The 16,736-nt window shown below is 41.6% G+C and overlaps 1 protein-coding gene across 1 annotated transcript in view; it reads right to left on the bottom strand.

Annotated features, from left to right (window-relative positions):
* Window positions 1–16,736, bottom strand: part of LOC139722990 (3'-5' exoribonuclease HELZ2-like) — an 89,516-nt gene that overhangs the window by 35,761 nt on the left and 37,019 nt on the right. The window contains exons 15-26 of the mRNA XM_071634268.1: window positions 14,991–15,201; window positions 13,823–13,951; window positions 13,263–13,461; window positions 10,644–10,824; window positions 9,232–9,378; window positions 7,913–8,135; window positions 6,774–7,009; window positions 5,620–5,868; window positions 4,601–4,785; window positions 4,046–4,287; window positions 1,033–1,419; window positions 392–467 (exon numbers count right to left, since the gene is read on the bottom strand). Coding sequence (XP_071490369.1) covers window positions 392–467; window positions 1,033–1,419; window positions 4,046–4,287; window positions 4,601–4,785; window positions 5,620–5,868; window positions 6,774–7,009; window positions 7,913–8,135; window positions 9,232–9,378; window positions 10,644–10,824; window positions 13,263–13,461; window positions 13,823–13,951; window positions 14,991–15,201 — 2,465 coding nt within the window. The remainder of the gene's footprint in view (window positions 1–391; window positions 468–1,032; window positions 1,420–4,045; window positions 4,288–4,600; window positions 4,786–5,619; window positions 5,869–6,773; window positions 7,010–7,912; window positions 8,136–9,231; window positions 9,379–10,643; window positions 10,825–13,262; window positions 13,462–13,822; window positions 13,952–14,990; window positions 15,202–16,736) is intronic.

Consider the following 16,736-nt stretch of genomic DNA (forward strand, 5'->3'; position numbering starts at 1 on the left):
ATTGAATTAATTTGACTTGGAAACCACATTAGGAACTGCTCACAGTTTGGCATTCAACTTTAAGTGGGACCCTGCAGTATACTTGTGAGGGATCAATTGCAATCAAAAAGTGGCATAGCCCTCTGTCATAAGTAATAAGTACAGAGCATTTTGAGGAGTGAACTGACTGCGGTCACAGACTTTGCCATATCTCTCACTCTCTCTCTCTCAGTAGCTCAAAAGTAGTCCATCAGTCTGTCCCTTACATCTGACATGACCAAATATCATGACTTGCAGTTTCAGAAAATGGGTTCTCTGAAGGTGGAGTTAACAATATGGGGAGGTCACTCAAGTATGAACATGCAAACTCTCTCATATTTTGACAATGATGATGATCTTCTCTCTCGTGTACCTTGTACATTCTGCACAGTGTCCACTGTGACAGATCCGAGGCCTCGTCGACGAAGCTCTTTTCGGATGAGGTGGACCTAGGACAGGGTGACACATCAAGATAATAATTAACATTCCCAAAGTTTGCAGGCTTCAGAGTTTATGCCACCTTGGTTCCACAAACAGGGTAACACTTACACTCCACATTAGCTTATTTTGGTGTTCTCTTTGTCCTTAATCATCTTAAAATTTTTCAGCTGTACCACAAGAAATTTCTTCAAATGGAGATATATAATCAAGCCTTTTTATGCCAGAAACTTTGAACAGTGCATAAAATGCTAATTGGTTTTCTGTGCTAGATGCCACACTTAAAGCAAATAAAGGGTTAATCAATTCAAACACTCTGCTTTCTAAATAAGCAAATAGATGATCTTTTCATTGCTAAGTTTCTCACACTGGAAAGTTAGTCTTTACTGAAATTGCCAAAGAGGCATGATCAAATCGAGTTCCAGACACATTTCCTTTAATATTCCTTCTAAGAAAATGGAATCGTGATGACACACATTGTATGGATGTGCTATCAAAAAATCATTTGAAATCTAACAAAATATATCACAACATATTAGAGACTCTGCTACTTCTGAACAAGACCCTGGATCCTACCTGAAGGGTGTAGGCAGTGAGGACAGCCACTTTCTCTCCCTCTAGCTCACCCCACGATGGGGGCCAATTCTGGATGAGGTCCTGCACTATGAAGGCCACTTGCAGCATCTCCTGGTTGTTGACGTACGACGTTCCCACCAACCTGTCCTCCCCCTTCACCAGGTAGAAGTTGAGGGGGTAGTAGAGCGGGTGCTTGGGGTGCGAGCCTCGCGCCTCCAAACGGGTGCGGTAGTAGGACACTGCAAGGAAGTCCAGGATCTCTGCACAGGTGCGGTAGTTGTAGGTCAGCAGGAGGTCATAGTAGCAGTGCTTCTGACGACTGAAGGTGAAGAGGCGCTGGAGGAGAGAGATGTCAAACCTAGCCTGCCTGGCTCGGGCTGAATAGACCTGCAAATACACAAAAATATGCAGACAAACAGGCGATATAAATGTTGTATATGGTAAATTTTCTTTTCATGCTGTAAACCCAGATAGGTGCCCTGGGCATTTCTTGGTCAACAGTTAGAACCATGAAGGCACGAATGTTGACATGTAAACAAAACATGGGTATCTGGATTGGAGAAGCGCTGTATCTGCTCATTAAAAATGATGTGTTCATGTTTTCCCTATAAAATTATGACTTATAACAAACATAGCATTCCCTCTTTATGTGCCAAGGTGTTACCCCAGTGTGCAAAATTATTTGCTACTCCAACGCAGACATGCTTTGAAAAAACATGTTGTTAATCTCAATATAACTTCTCATAGATTCTTTTTTTTTTAATGCTTGACATGTAATGAGCATAGTTGTACGGAAAATTCCAAGCATAGATCTATCGTGAATCTCATGACAAATCTATGATTATTTTTCTTTCAATTGACGAGTAGCTTGAATATTGTTCAGGCATGAGTTTTGTACACAAAACTATGATTCAGCATTTACTTGAACAGGGCAGATCACTTGCTACAATCACCAAACAATGCAAGATCCATGTTAGAGGAATGCATCACGAGTGAAGCTTTCCTCATACTGTGGCATTTGGCGAATTATTGATTGGCTTGGATTTTCACCTGACCCCTAATCCTTAACTCAAAAATTCTCAAGAAAATCATCATTAGGCAGTACATATGTATGAACATGTACCAAGTTTCATGAAGAGAGCATGAGCCACATGGTTATGGGGAAGAAAAGGAGATATTCTAGCATTTTTACTTGACCTTTCACCTTTGAATTTTGACCTCATGGCCCAAAACTTTCCCAAGAGAATATTTACGTTGTCATACATTTGTATGCCAGGTTTCATGAATATACCTTCAAGCATTGCAGAGAGATGAAGAAAAAAGTGACATTTTAAGAATTTGTCCTTGACCTTTGACCTTGTACATCCAACAAGGCAAGTGCCAAATTGTGTCTCGCCTATTCGCGTACAAGGAATTTATATATTTTTATAACTCCCTGAAGTTAATTGACCTGCTTATGACCTTTGACCTTGTGGTGATCTTCAACACCCCAAGGGACATTTACCATCCAAGTTTGGTCACAAACGGACAAAGGGATCAAAAGTAATGAGCCATAATCGAAACGCACCATAAAAACTTAACATTGGCCCTAAAAATTTGTTGACCCCTTTCTGTGACCTTTGACCTTGTGATGACCTTTAACTCCCTAAGGGACATCTACCGTCCAAATTTGGTCACAAACGGACATAGGGTAGGGATCAAAAGTTATGAGCCACAATCAAAACGCACCCTAAAAACATAACATTGGGCCCTAAAAGTTTGTTGACCCCTGACTGTGACCTTTGACCTTGTGACGACCTTCACCTCCCCAAGGGACATCTTCCATCCAAGTTTGGTCACAAACGGACATAGGGATCAAAAGTTATGAGCCATAAACGAAATGCGCCCTAAAAGTTTGTTGACCCCTGTCTGTGACATTTGACCTTAAAGTAACCTTCAACTTCCCAAGAGACATCTACCATCACCCAAGTTTGATTGCCATTGTAGCAACATGTGCTGAGTTACGTGTGATAAGAGAGTCTTGCAAGTAAACTTTAATGTATGACCTCAAATGACCTTTGACCTTATCATGTGACCTCTTACTGCACGATAACATGATGGCACCCCCAGTGCATCCATCACCCAAGTTTGATTGCCATTGTAGCAACATGTGTCGAGTTACGTGTGATAAGAGAGTCTTGCAAGTAAACTTTAACGTATGACCTCAAATGACCTTTGACCTTATCCTGTGACCTCCAACGGCACCATAACATGAAGGTACCCCCAGTGCATCTATGACCCAAGTTAGGTTGTAATCCAAGCAACTTATGTGAAGTTATTGGTCAATAGAGAGTCTTGCAGGTAAACTTTAACATAGAAAAGAGAGTCTTGCACATACTCTTTAATATGACCTCAAATGACCTTTGACATCATCACATGACCTCCGACAACACCATAACATGAAGATACCCCTAGTGCTTCTATCACCCAAGTGTGGCTGCCATTGCTGTAACAGTTGCCATGTTATGTATCATAAGAGAGTCTTGCAGGTGAACTTTAACATTTGTGACGGACGACAGACGGACGACGGACGGGCGCCATTTGGATCCCTTAGTCTCGCCTTCACCTCCGGTGGGCAAGACAAAAATTGATGGGCACAACTTCATCCATACATACACACAATATTGATTACAGATGGAAAGGCGGAAGGATGGATGGACAGACGGATTACCGGACAACATAATGCCTTCAGCGACACTTTGTGATATTGAATAAAAGATAAATCATACATTAGTAGAAAGCTAGAGAGCTAAGAGAATGAAGTATTCCAAAACCAGATAATCAATATTCAGCAACATTTCAGGTCTTAGATGCGTTGGGTCACAGGCCTTCTCCTTTTATTACTCCTGGACTTTCATGGAAAGGAAGCAATCTGCACAACTGCAATCATTCTGTAAGTGTAGCTTGCATCTGCAATGAACCAAAGGGTGGGGTGGGGGGTTGTGGGAAGAAATAGAATTCTGTGACCTCTGACCTTTGGGCTGATCTGTTTGTGATCTCCTGCCAGCACCACACAGGTGTCATTGGTGGCCAGCTGAAGGGGAATGATAGCCTCTGTCTCTAGGGCTTGTCCCGCCTCGTCTATGATGATGTGGGTGAAGTACTCGCGGAGGCTGTCATCACGGGTAAGGTGCACAGCTGTTCGTAGTGTTGCTATGACGATATTTGGCGTCCTCCGCCGCTCCTCATGTTGTGTCTTGGCGTACGCGGCCCAATCTGCAGAGGTGATGTCACAACATGTCGTGCAATAAAATATTCATGTAAATAGCTTTGTTGAACTTAGTTTGCCAGTCTAAAGGTATGCTAGATTACACTTTTTACTAAAGCAAGTTTGTTGCAATCATACAGATATGACAGTTTTGACTATTGTGGTCCGTTTATTAGAAGCAAATTGGTTGAAGATGAGCATGAGTCAAATTTCAACAAGTTGCGCAGCAAGGAACCAGAGCATTCTTCTTTATGTACACATATGCATCCACAAGCATTCCCTGCCTGTGATCTGTATGACCATCAATGAAAACCAACTCACCGTGAAGTTCGTCATCGTACGGATGCCTCAGGTTGCCTGCCTCATCCAACAAAACGTACTTCATGACCGTCTCGCTGATCGTCGACTTCTGCCGCTCGACGGCATACATGCGGACCATCCTCACCAGATCGCGGGTCTCCTGGCAGAATTGATGCAGGTGCTCAGTGATGTACAGGTCAGCAGCACTGCCAATAATGAGTCCAAGAACAAGACCAATTTATCAAGGAGGATGGTAATGAGGTATTTAATAGTAAAAGGAAGGATTACAAGATTGACGTGAAAGGCGATAGGGTTTTAATGTACACAACAGCAACATCAGTAGAACACATCAGTGAAAGTTTGAGGAAAATAGAACAATCGATTAAGTTTTGGTGTTGGAACTGCTGGATGAGGAGACTACTAGAGGTTGCGACATGTGAGTGGACAACAGAATTAAGAAAATATAAAGGGAATTCCACAAAAATTACTTTTTCATGAAAATTACACATTCCATCAACGTGATACTGACATATGTTAAGGGTAGCGATTATTCCCCCTGCTTTTTGAAAGCGGTTAGTCATATGCTCTTTTACTATGCTAGAAAAGTGAATTTTTGTGGAATTCCCTTTATATTTTATTATTGTTGTCCATCAATTGTCCGATTTTCCTCAAACTTTCACTGATGTGTTCTACTAATGTTGCTGTTTTCACTCAACTCACATTTCTCTTTGGGTTTGGGTTTGGGTTCCCTTAAACTCTGATCTCAGTATCGATCAGTGTTTTAGTAGTAGCCATGATAAAAATCATGGGCGTACATACTCGAGCAGGATTCAAACCTACTACCTCGTGATCACTGGACAGGCGTCATCTCCACTAGACCACCGAGCTTTCGCCCGACAGCAAGTGTTGGTTCTAATCCTTATAGCATGCAGCAGGTACTGCGTAATTATTCAAATCCATGAAATTCTTCCTCCGAAAACTATGAATTTCCCTAACTATCAAAACCCCAAGGCTCCACCCGACGTTACAGTGCAACCAACCTGTTGGACTGCGTGCAGATGAGGATGCGGGAGTCATTGCGGATGAGCAAGGTGCGCATGATGGATTTGGCCATCGTGTACGTCTTCCCAGTGCCAAATGGACCAAAGATGATGACTGGTCCCTTGCCACGGAAGGAAGGGTTACCACGGAGACCGCCGGCACTGCAGATGTAGCGGGCCGCCTTCTCTTGACGGGGATTCATCTTTTCCGCCCGATGCTCCACCTCATGCCACTTCACGATCTCAAATCTGCCAGTGTATACAGGAAAATTTAAACTACAATGAACACTACTTACGTGGTTGCTATAATATTTGTTTGTTGTTTATTTTGTAATTTTAGATCTTGTCTGATCCCTTGTGGTCTTGGCTTGAATGCTTTCAGTAGCAGAGCTGCCAGCTATCATGCCATATTAGGAAGATTGTAGAAAGCTTTCAAGGGGATTACATGGTGCATTACATGCATCTCAACGGGTAAAATGTTTGATGGAAGTGCTATCGCAAGCTTTAAGTCGCAATATTATACACTTTCATACTAGCAAGTTCTGACAGGCAAATAGCTCCCAGCCTATGTGATGATTTCTGTCACCCATGATAGACAGCAACTTCTCTTTTTTTTTCTTTTTACCTCCGCCAAGGGAGGAGGTTATGTTTTTGTTACCGTTGGTTTGTGTGTTTGTTCGTTAGTTAGTTAGTTAGTTAGTTTGTCTGTGTGCAAAATGACTCAAAAAGTAGTAAACGGATTGGGATGAAACTTGCAGGAAAGGTTGAGACTTTTGGTAGTGATCCGAAAATTTTGGGGGAATTTATGAAGGATTTTTGATATTTTGGCAGGTAGGGTCAATGAACTTGGCGAGTTCAGGCTGCGCGTATTTGAGGTTTGCATGCGCGCACTAAAGTGTGTGCTCTAGTTTCTGCTAGGGCCAGGCGCGCCGTGCAGCAGAGGGTTTATGACGTAACAAAGGCTTCTATATTGGGAAATCAGGCGACTTTCAGCACACAATGCTATAAAATACGTATGGGTGGAAATCACTGATATCTCTATGGAAGAACAAGATCAGTGGTGAAAATGAGCTGCATGCTTGGCGGAGGTCTGCGCTCTCAGAGTGCTTTTCTAGTTTTTTAATGCGACAGGACTGATCCCTGCTTTGACTCACTTGTCTTTCTGGGGATAGGGCGGGAAGAGCACCGTCATGCAGGACAGGTGGTCAACGGCATGGTGCATATAGACAAAGGGGAGACGGTCAAGCTGAAACTGGACGATGACCGGTACAGATTTGTTCCCCACGTCGTTTCCAAAGCTGATGTGGGACACAAGATTCTGCTCGTCCACGCACTGCTTGCTCAGCTGCACACAGACGATGTCGTCAGAGTTGCTCTGCGCTATAGTGTTCTGTGCATCCAGAGAAAGAGAGAAACAAACATTTTCCTATTACCTATTCTACGGCAAATGGTCACTGACTAGCAGCCATCATATGGACTGCATTGTGGGAGATCTCATAAAAATGCCCTCTGTGGTCTAAGTGATAGCTCGGCTAGCCAAAAAGTACTGTATACACCAAACATTTGGTGAGGTTTTTGTTTTCATGAATTTTGCGAAATTAAAGATATGCGAAAACATTGACACAGATCCTGGTGTAAATGTGATGTACAATGTATGTTTGTACATTTCTCCATTCAGTACAAGACTCCATGATCGCGAATTTAAACACTTTCGAAATCATCAGGAATTCCAGATTCGCACAAATTTAGACTCGCGTAATATATGGTGTATAGAGTAAAATACACACATATGAAAGGTATAGACTGACTTTATCATCACAACTGCATGTGCAGTAGTTGCAAATGTGTGCATGCAGGGGTCAGCAATATATAGCTCAACTCTGCATCAAGAGATATATTGTTACAGAGTGTAAACCAAGGATAACATTGCTCTAGTTTGTCTACCAATACTGCTGAAGTTGGTAGGAAGATTTGACATAAAAATTGTTCTGAAAGAGAAAAGAAGTACACATCCATCAATGCAATCAATGTGATGCTGCAGAGCTTCGACCTGTACAAATGATGTCCTTTCGTGGAGTCAGCAGGAATTTTTGAGATGAAAATAAATGTGACATATGTTTAATAGTAATGCATTTCATCATATAGCACAAACAGTCCTTGGTGGACTTTTGGGATTCAGGTGCCACAGTTGGGTTTGACCCCAGCATCTTCTCTTTCAAACCAAGCGCACAATCTACTCGACCGCAAGACTTCTAGGAATCACCCTCGTCCTTCAAACATGGAAGCTCCCTACCTTCATAATGAGAGCCTCGTACACTACGTCAGTTTCCTGGTTGAACTTGATCAAGACTCTGGAGACCTTCTGCTGGACGATCTGCGACGCTTCCGAGTCGTCAAAGAGGGAGTGCTCCAGCTTGATGGTGCCGTACAGCTCACCGTGCTGAGCGTAGTTTGTCCCGTACGGGTAAGAAAACTCCGCTTGAGGAGACACCGTCATTTCTGTGGCTGTGCAGTATCTAGTCAAGAGATAATACACATAAGAAAAAGAAAAATATATGCATGGTGTAGATTGTTTGAAATTAATTTTTTGCACTGACTGGACAGATGTCTGAAATCTAATTGCCGATGAATAGAGTTATGGAATCCCCTTAATCCTTATTGTGTCCCTAAGGATGTCCTGTTAGACTGAGGCACATTGCTACACCTAAGTGGTTTTGGTAACATGGAGTTTTATTCACTTCTGAATGTTTTAATACAATTTGTTTTTGTTTTCTTCATTCTACGATGCATGACATCTCTCTGTGAAATTCTTTAAAGCACTGATTAACAGGTATCACACCTTGTTATAGAATGAACCATTGCGAGCCTTATCAAGTTGTTGTACCAAATAAGTGAAAATAAATCAGGGGAATATGTAATAAATCAATAAGCTGTACAAGCTTGGTAAGAACTAATCAGGTATGGCTTAAGAATGGATTTCTACACAAAATGCATCATATTTGGAGATTGGAAACATTTCCATTTTAATTCAGAGGGACTTCATATGCTGTGGCACAAACACAACAACACAAAAACAACAACACAACACAAACAATGTTTACAGAGGCTAAAGCTGTGTCTCCTCTTTAACCCTGAAAGGGGCGGGGGGGGGGGGGGGGGGGGGGGGGGAGGGGGCAGAATCCCCCCCAGACGTTTCGCGCTATAATTCTGAAATGCGAGAAGGCCTCGTTGCCAGGCTTCTTGACTTTCTTTATTCAAGTCTCACGCAACGTTTGAGATCAAATTTGCAACGTCCACATGTCCGCCCCCTCCAGTTTTAGCATAGCCACAAAAGCCCGGCCTGATTAGGGTTAAGGACCTCTGAGCAGAGTTTGAGAAGGCCCATCCCCTTTTCAAATTTCAGTAATGAAGTAAAACAAATCAGCTTACCTAGATACGAAAAACCAAAGACACTGAATCTTTTTCAGATTTTATACACTGTAGATGTCTTTTCCTCCATATTTTATTGGTAACATGTTTACGTCATTGGAGACTTATTCACAGGTGCGAGACCTTCAAAGTTGAAGTCTACAGCACCCCCAATAGCAGGATGGCCAACAGAATCAGTCTTACTTTGTGAGCCGATCCATGCACTCCAGCTCCTCAAGGTTCAGCATCCTGTGCATGTGGATTCGGTAGTTCTCCGAGTTCATCCTCCGATCCTCCTCAACGTCCTCCAGACCGGACAGTGTGCTGGGTTGCTTGTACTCGGCCACCAGCCTGCCAAATGGAAGCAGATGTGAGAATGTAAGAAACAGGGGGAAAATGAGCAAAGAAAAATGGGATTCCACTGGGACTCAAACCCGAAAATTTGTAAATTTGTAAGCAACTAGAAGCAAATGCAGAGCACAAACCTCCGCCAAGGCCGCATTGACTGAGTCACAAGACATAGAACTGTGCTCAATTCCTTTCAAAATATAATCTTTGATCCCAATTATGATCCACATTGACACCACAGAGTAATTACCTCAGTCTTTTTTTTTTCCACAATAGACTATCTGGATACATCAATATCTATAGGTCCATAAGTTTTTTTAAAGAAATAATGTGGGAAGACAAACAAACAAAAAGCCAGCAAAAACACAGTTACTTTGATGAAGGTAATAATAGCCACTTCTACCAGCAGATTGATGTACAGCACTATGCTTTAATTCAAATTGATTTGTAGATGTGTACAAACATAATATGACAGTTATTCACACATTGTATAACATGCAACCACTTACAGAGTCAACATATGTGTATGTTGTGTGGTTCCCCCCAGGTCCAAGTCTCAGAAATAGCTTTTTGTTAATATCATTTCATTCTTGTCGTGTCTCCTATTGGTCATGTTGCATGATTTTTTTTCTTTTTTTATTTGAACGAAAAAAACAGAACCAAGACGAATCAATAGACCCAAAGGCCCGAAACCATGGTTTAAACCATGCACAAAAACCAAGGAGCACCAAGTGTCGCATGGAATATTTCGTTATGGAATCAGTCATTTCGTCGATGAAATGATTACTTTGAAACAACATCAAAACATTTTGTAACTAAATGAACATTTTGTTAACGAAACGGTCATTTTGTCGACGAAATGACTAATTTCGTAACGGAATATTCCGTGTGACACTTGGCGCTCCATGGTTTTTGTCCATGGTTTAAACGATGGTTTCATATGTACCACCTTCATGAATTCGGGCCTAAGAGAGAGAATCAGGATGGGAAAGATGAATTCCTTGGAAGAGGAGAATGAGGAGAGGATGAACAAAAGAAAGGAAAATATACAAGAGGAAGGAAAAAGGAATATAAAGGGAAATGAAAAGACCCTCCCTCCAGCCAAAAAGGAGAAAAAATTGCTGAGTTGACCCAAAAAACACTCACTTTTACTTCTATGCATGCATCTCCAGCTCACAAGTAGAGGGAGTATATAGCACTTCCCTTCCCCTACTCCCCCAAAAAGGAGAGAAAAAAAAAAAATGCCAAAAAGATGAACGAAGACTTACGTCTTCTCCCAAGAGTGCATCTCCGTCTCGCAGCTCGGAGAGACAAACTTGATGATCTGACTGTTTCCGCTGTCCCAGAGTTTGATCTTCTTTTGAGTCTCCCGCTGCTTGGCGTATCGCTCCAGCTCCAAGGAGGAACCGATGTGGATCGAAAGCTTTCTTACCAGTACTGGTTTCTCTCCTGAATTGCCAGATCAAAAAGAAAAGGAAACTAGAAATGTCGCTATGGCGACTGATGCCTCCGCCATAATGCATGATTCTCCCAATAGTTGTATAGTCCAATGTCTTCACAATGTGTGATGGCAGTTTCACATAACTGGTAAATGTTGATATGACAGGTTTGTCAGAAATGTCTTGAATGTTCACTTTCCTCAAACTGGGTTTGCTATAACTGTCTAAGAGTGCAGGTACACATATTTATATTTGGGGAATTGAGGATTTTTACTTGACTTCCGACCGACCCTCTTATAAGTTTATGCATTGAGTAATTTTCAAGGTATAAAGAAAGAGTGTAATTACAGTACAAAATAGATTTCTTTTTTTTCATTTAAACCTGACCTTTGACCCTTCACCTTTGACCTTTGACCTTCTGGCTGGAAATTTCCCAGAGAATTTCCATTAGGTAATAATATCAAGTTTTCAACTAATAATGCAAGCATTGCATATACTAGTATATGAGGGAAACAGTAAAATTTTGAGGAGTTGACCTTGACCTTTGACCCATGACTATAGACCCATGACCCCTAAATAATCTCTAGATAATGTGTCAGTACATGCATATGTACCAAGTTCCATGAAGATACATTGAACCATTTGCGAGAAAAGTGAAATTGCCACATTTCCATCTAACCTTTGACCTTTTGACCTTTGGACATAAAACTCACTGGAGAATCTTTACGCAGTAGTACATGTCTACACTAAGTTTCAATCAAATACCTTCGGGCATTGCATAGATATGGGGGAAATAGCAACATTTTTAGCATTTGACCTTGAACTTTTGACCTTTGACCTCTTGCCAATGTCACTAAAATCTCCTCGACTAATTGCCCTATCATACATCATCCTTGGACCAAGTTTGGTGAAAGCTGCTTTGTCCAGTTTTGAGTTATCATGTAAACAGATAAATATTTGGATTTGACCTTGATCCGATTTCACTAAAAAACTACTCATGTAATTGTCCCATCACATATCATCCTCAGACAAAGTTTGGTGAAATTTGCTTGATCCAGTCTTGAGTTATCGCGTAAAAGGATACAATTTCATGATGTGACCTTGACCTTTGACCTTTGGCCGATTTCACCCAAAACCTAATCAAGTAATTGCCCCATCATACTTTATACTTGGACCAAGTTTGGTAAAATCCAGTCAATATTTCTCAAGTTATCACGTTAACGAATGCGGACGGACGTACGGACGGACGGACAACCGAAAACATAATGCCTCTGGCACCATTTCGTGGCGGAGGCATAAAAATAATTCATAGAATGGTGACTGTTGATTATTTGATACAAACTCAAAGCCCTTGCAAGTATATGTGACTTTGAGAGATGAAAAACAACAAACTAAATGATGGATATTCCTTTGAACTTAAAAACATAATGTACAACATAAAATTATGAATTGTTAGATATTCATTGATATTGATCACAATGGATAAACAAATTAGACTGGGTAATAAATTCACAGGCGAACTACAATGCTATTGGTTTATCCACAAGTGTTTACAGCAATCATGTTGGGACGGTCTTTTAACATGGCAGCTACAAGCCCCTCCCCTTACAGACCTGTAGCATGGAGGTTCATGGAATGGGAAGGTAGGCCTGGTTCTAATATACCCAATAATCCCTGTAATGAATCGTATACAGCATTATCACCAATTTCCATGTACGTGAAAGTACACATACTGCGAAAGTAATTTGACTGGAGTTAACTGTTACTGAGCGTGCACGTCATCAATGCACATATTTGCTGACACATGGCTGATTGATGCTATTCATGGTTTCTTTTAACCCACTGGGGATGAGTCCCGAGTAGTATACTCGGGCAGGAAATGCGTGTTGTAGCAAAATCAGTCTGTCCTCAGCGGGTTAAAATGTACCTCAGTGTGCAGCAAATGAAGACTACTTCTATCAGGCCTCCCATGTTTCCCCACACTATCATGTTTTTAAAACTCATCATGCAAAGTTGTTACAATTTTGCATTAATTTGATATCAATAATACAAATTGTTGACTTAGCAAACTGGCCGGGGAAGAAGTTCTTGTTCTCTAGTCTAATAGAGCCAGGAGGATGACTTCAGCGTTCCCACAAAAACGCTGAACGCAGCGACCCTATACAAGCTGTAGACTGTAAAATATGATATTTTCACGGCATGAAATTTTCACAAATTGGACCCAACGGCTGTTTTTGAGGCATGAAATTTTCACAAGTTGCCACTGGCATTCAATGCATATAGTGAAGACAAAACTTTCATGTGCATTTTGATTGCACAAATCTTGGCTCTCACGAAATTCGGAAAATTAAAGTGCACGTGAACATTCCTCGTTTTACAGTATTCTCTGGCAATCGCGGACTAGTGTGAGCGCCCTCACAGGAGGGCACGACAGTGGGAGAAACTCACCAAAGTCAAAGACGACCCACTGATGGAAGAGGCCCAGGATGTGGGTGTGGAAGTGAACCGTGATCTTGAACGACATCCCGTCCTCCTGCGAGAGGATACCACCTGGACACACCTGGGGGCGGTGTTCATCTTTTGGGTTCGACAGGTGGAAGTGAAGCCTGTGCTCATCATACAGGAGACCGACTCGCCGAAGATTTTTCTGTTTGGATAGCAAATTCATGACATGAAATATGCAGAAAGCACTGCAAACAATTCATTTTTGTCAAAATCTTCTTTAAGGAAGCCAACACCACCTACCCAAAATAAAAAATAAAATGGTAAGAATTCCTAAGAATAGATTGCTCGTTTGAAATAAATTTTGGGAAAAGATATCTCTCACTGAAGTGTTCTACACGATTGTACTGCACTCGAGGATTATGCACAGTGGAAACAAAATCACCTCACATCACTGAAAAGTTCCTTTTACTTTGGAAACACCCATGTGCCAAGTCAATGATGAGATAATCACTTCTACATTATAATTTTCACAAGACATAAAGGTTGAATAAGAAGATACTCACCCTTGCTGAGTGAACTTCAAAGTCCCACTTGTGTGTGATTTCCTCTCCATGTTTCTTCTCTTTGATAGGGAGAACGGGTTTCAAACCTTCTTTGCACTCTGCTGATAATCCTGGTATTTGTTCTGTCATCTAAATCAAGAATAAATGGTGAGAAGGCAATAAACATCTGAAAAATCAATTTTTACGATCTGTGTTGCCTTTTCTAATTTGCTTTTTTTTCTTCTTCTCTCTGTTGCTTTATTAGTTTAATTCACCTACTAATTTCTGAATGGCTATAGATTGCCTGATTAACTTAGAAATGTGACTGCATCAAAATCTCACACACATCTGGCACTAGCTGTATCTGCATACATTTCGAACCGAGTATCAATTGCTCTTATTACTCTGGTCGAAGTATGTGCATGATACGGGTATTCTCTCATGTGAACTTCTGGTACGCTTTTTGTACCCTTTTGGAGCACATCGGGAAGTGGTCCACTTTTGGCTCGATTCAGTACGGTTAAGTACAAATTAGGAGCGTTCGAGCGCTCCTCTGGCGGGGCAATGGTACAGCACAGTTCGCTTTAGGCGAGCACTCGAACATACCCTCGGAGTACAATGTGACAGTAATCAATTTGGAATAACATGCTACATCTTTCTCACTACCACATCCCCATCAGAATATATCAAGGAAATAGTAGGTAACATTGGTAATGACAAAGTCGATCAGAGCATGATTTTGTTATTATGACTATCACATCTTACGGGGCTCTGTGGTAGAGTGGCTAAGGCTCTTGACTTTCACCATCATCACCACCACCACCACCTGGCTAAGACTCTTGACTTTCCTAACCCTCACCCTAACCACCATCCTCACCACCACCACCACCATCACCACCACCATCACCACCATCACCACCATCACCATCATCACCACCACCACCACCAATGCCATCACCACCACCACCACCACCACCACCATCACCATCATCACCACCACCACCACCATCACCATCACCATCACCATCACCATCACCATCACCATCACCATCACCATCACCATCACCATCACCATCACCATCACCATCACCATCACCATCACCATCACCATCACCATCACCATCACCATCACCATCACCACCACCACCACCACCAACACCATTGCCAATCTTCCATCTCCGGTCATTACCACATCATGTTCAGCGGTGGAGGACAGGTTATACTCTGTCAGGAGTTCGTCCACGAAGGAGTAGAGCTTCTGCTCCTTGGCCTTGGCAATCTTCATCATGCGGTACTCGTGCCGCTCCTTCCACTCCTCCAGCTCCTCCACGCTGTGTGCCAGGGGGCAGTCATTGCGCTCCTGGACCACACCCGAATAGTTACAGCTGTTCTTGAGATTCCTGAGATGGAGAAGGGGGCAGGACAGACATGGATGCTGAATAGACACTGAATTGATAGGATGCAATTCACATGAGGAAAGGCAATGTGACAACACAGGCCATGCCCAGAATGTTCCACTCACATATCTCTCTCCCTCTTTTTTCGGTGATTGAGCACTAACTTAAGGCTACTTCTTCAGTCGTCACACTGAAACCATGATTAATCATAAAAAATATAACACACACAAAAGGTTATCCCATAAAACAATGAAAATCTTCTGGTTGGAAGACACATGGTTTTAGAGTGCTCTGGATACGCATTTAGAGTATCCAAAATTTGAAAAGGAAATAATGATCCATTCACACTGGGAGTGACAGCACCACAGCATTTCATCCAAAGTGGATGTTTGTGAAAAGAGCAATTGACCCCATAAATCTAATGCTAGATTTTGTTAGGGCACACAATGCAAATGTTTCAGAGTCAAATGAAAACTAGAAGTGTCGCTATGGCAACTGGTATGCCTCCGCCATAATGCATGATTCTCCTAATAGGTCTAGATAGTACATGTGGACAATGTGTGATTGCATTTTCACAAAATTGGTAAAATATAAAAATGACAAGTTTGTCACAAATGTGTTGAATGTTCACCTTCCTTGACCTACGTTTAATTGGATGAATAGGAGAGCATGTATTTGGGATTTAAGGACTTTAACTTGACTTTGACCCATTCATACATCTATGCATTGAGTAATTTTCAAGGCATAGAGAAAAAGAGCAATTTCTGTATTGAATAGTAAATTGTTACCATTTTCATCTGGCCTTTGACCCTGAAATTCATAACATAATCACTGTCAGGCAGAACATGCATAAATATGTAGTAAGTTTCAAGAAAACTTGAGTTACTTTTGAGATATGGAGGAAGAAATGCAATTTAGCACTTTCACTTGACCTTTGACCTTTTGGCAAGAAACTTCCCACAGAATATATATTGGGTTATACATGCATACATCAAGTTTAAAAAAAAATCCTTCAGTCATTGCATAAATACATGTATAAGGAAAGCAGTGATATTTTGAGGAGTTGACCTTGACCTTTGACCCCCAGCTTCCCTAAATAATCACTGCCCATCGGTACATGCATATATACTAAGTTCCATGAAGATACCTTGAACCATTTGCGAGATATGGAGAAAAACATGAAATTTCAACCTTTTTTCCACAAAATAACCTGTGACCTTTGACCTTTGATCCCGTGACCCTAAAATACAAAGAAAGTATCATCCCCCCAGGATATACCCTCATACCAACTTTGATGCAAAACCACCTCACGGTTCTTGAGATATCGACAAAAACAAAACGGGACGGACGTACGGACGGACGGACGACCCGAAAACATAATGCCTACAGCCACTTCGTTGGCGGAGGCATAAAAAAAACTTTCCAGAGAATCTCTATTAGGTTATACATGCATACACCAAGTGTAAAAAAAAAATAATCCTGCTGGCATTGCATAAACATGACGGAAATAGTAAAATTTTGAAGTGTTGCCCTTGACC

This window comes from Diadema antillarum, unplaced genomic scaffold (genome assembly GCF_040938485.1).
Source record: "Diadema antillarum isolate AM-2024a unplaced genomic scaffold, OU_Dant_1.0 scf00000179, whole genome shotgun sequence".
NCBI classification, from domain to species: domain Eukaryota; kingdom Metazoa; phylum Echinodermata; class Echinoidea; order Diadematoida; family Diadematidae; genus Diadema; species Diadema antillarum.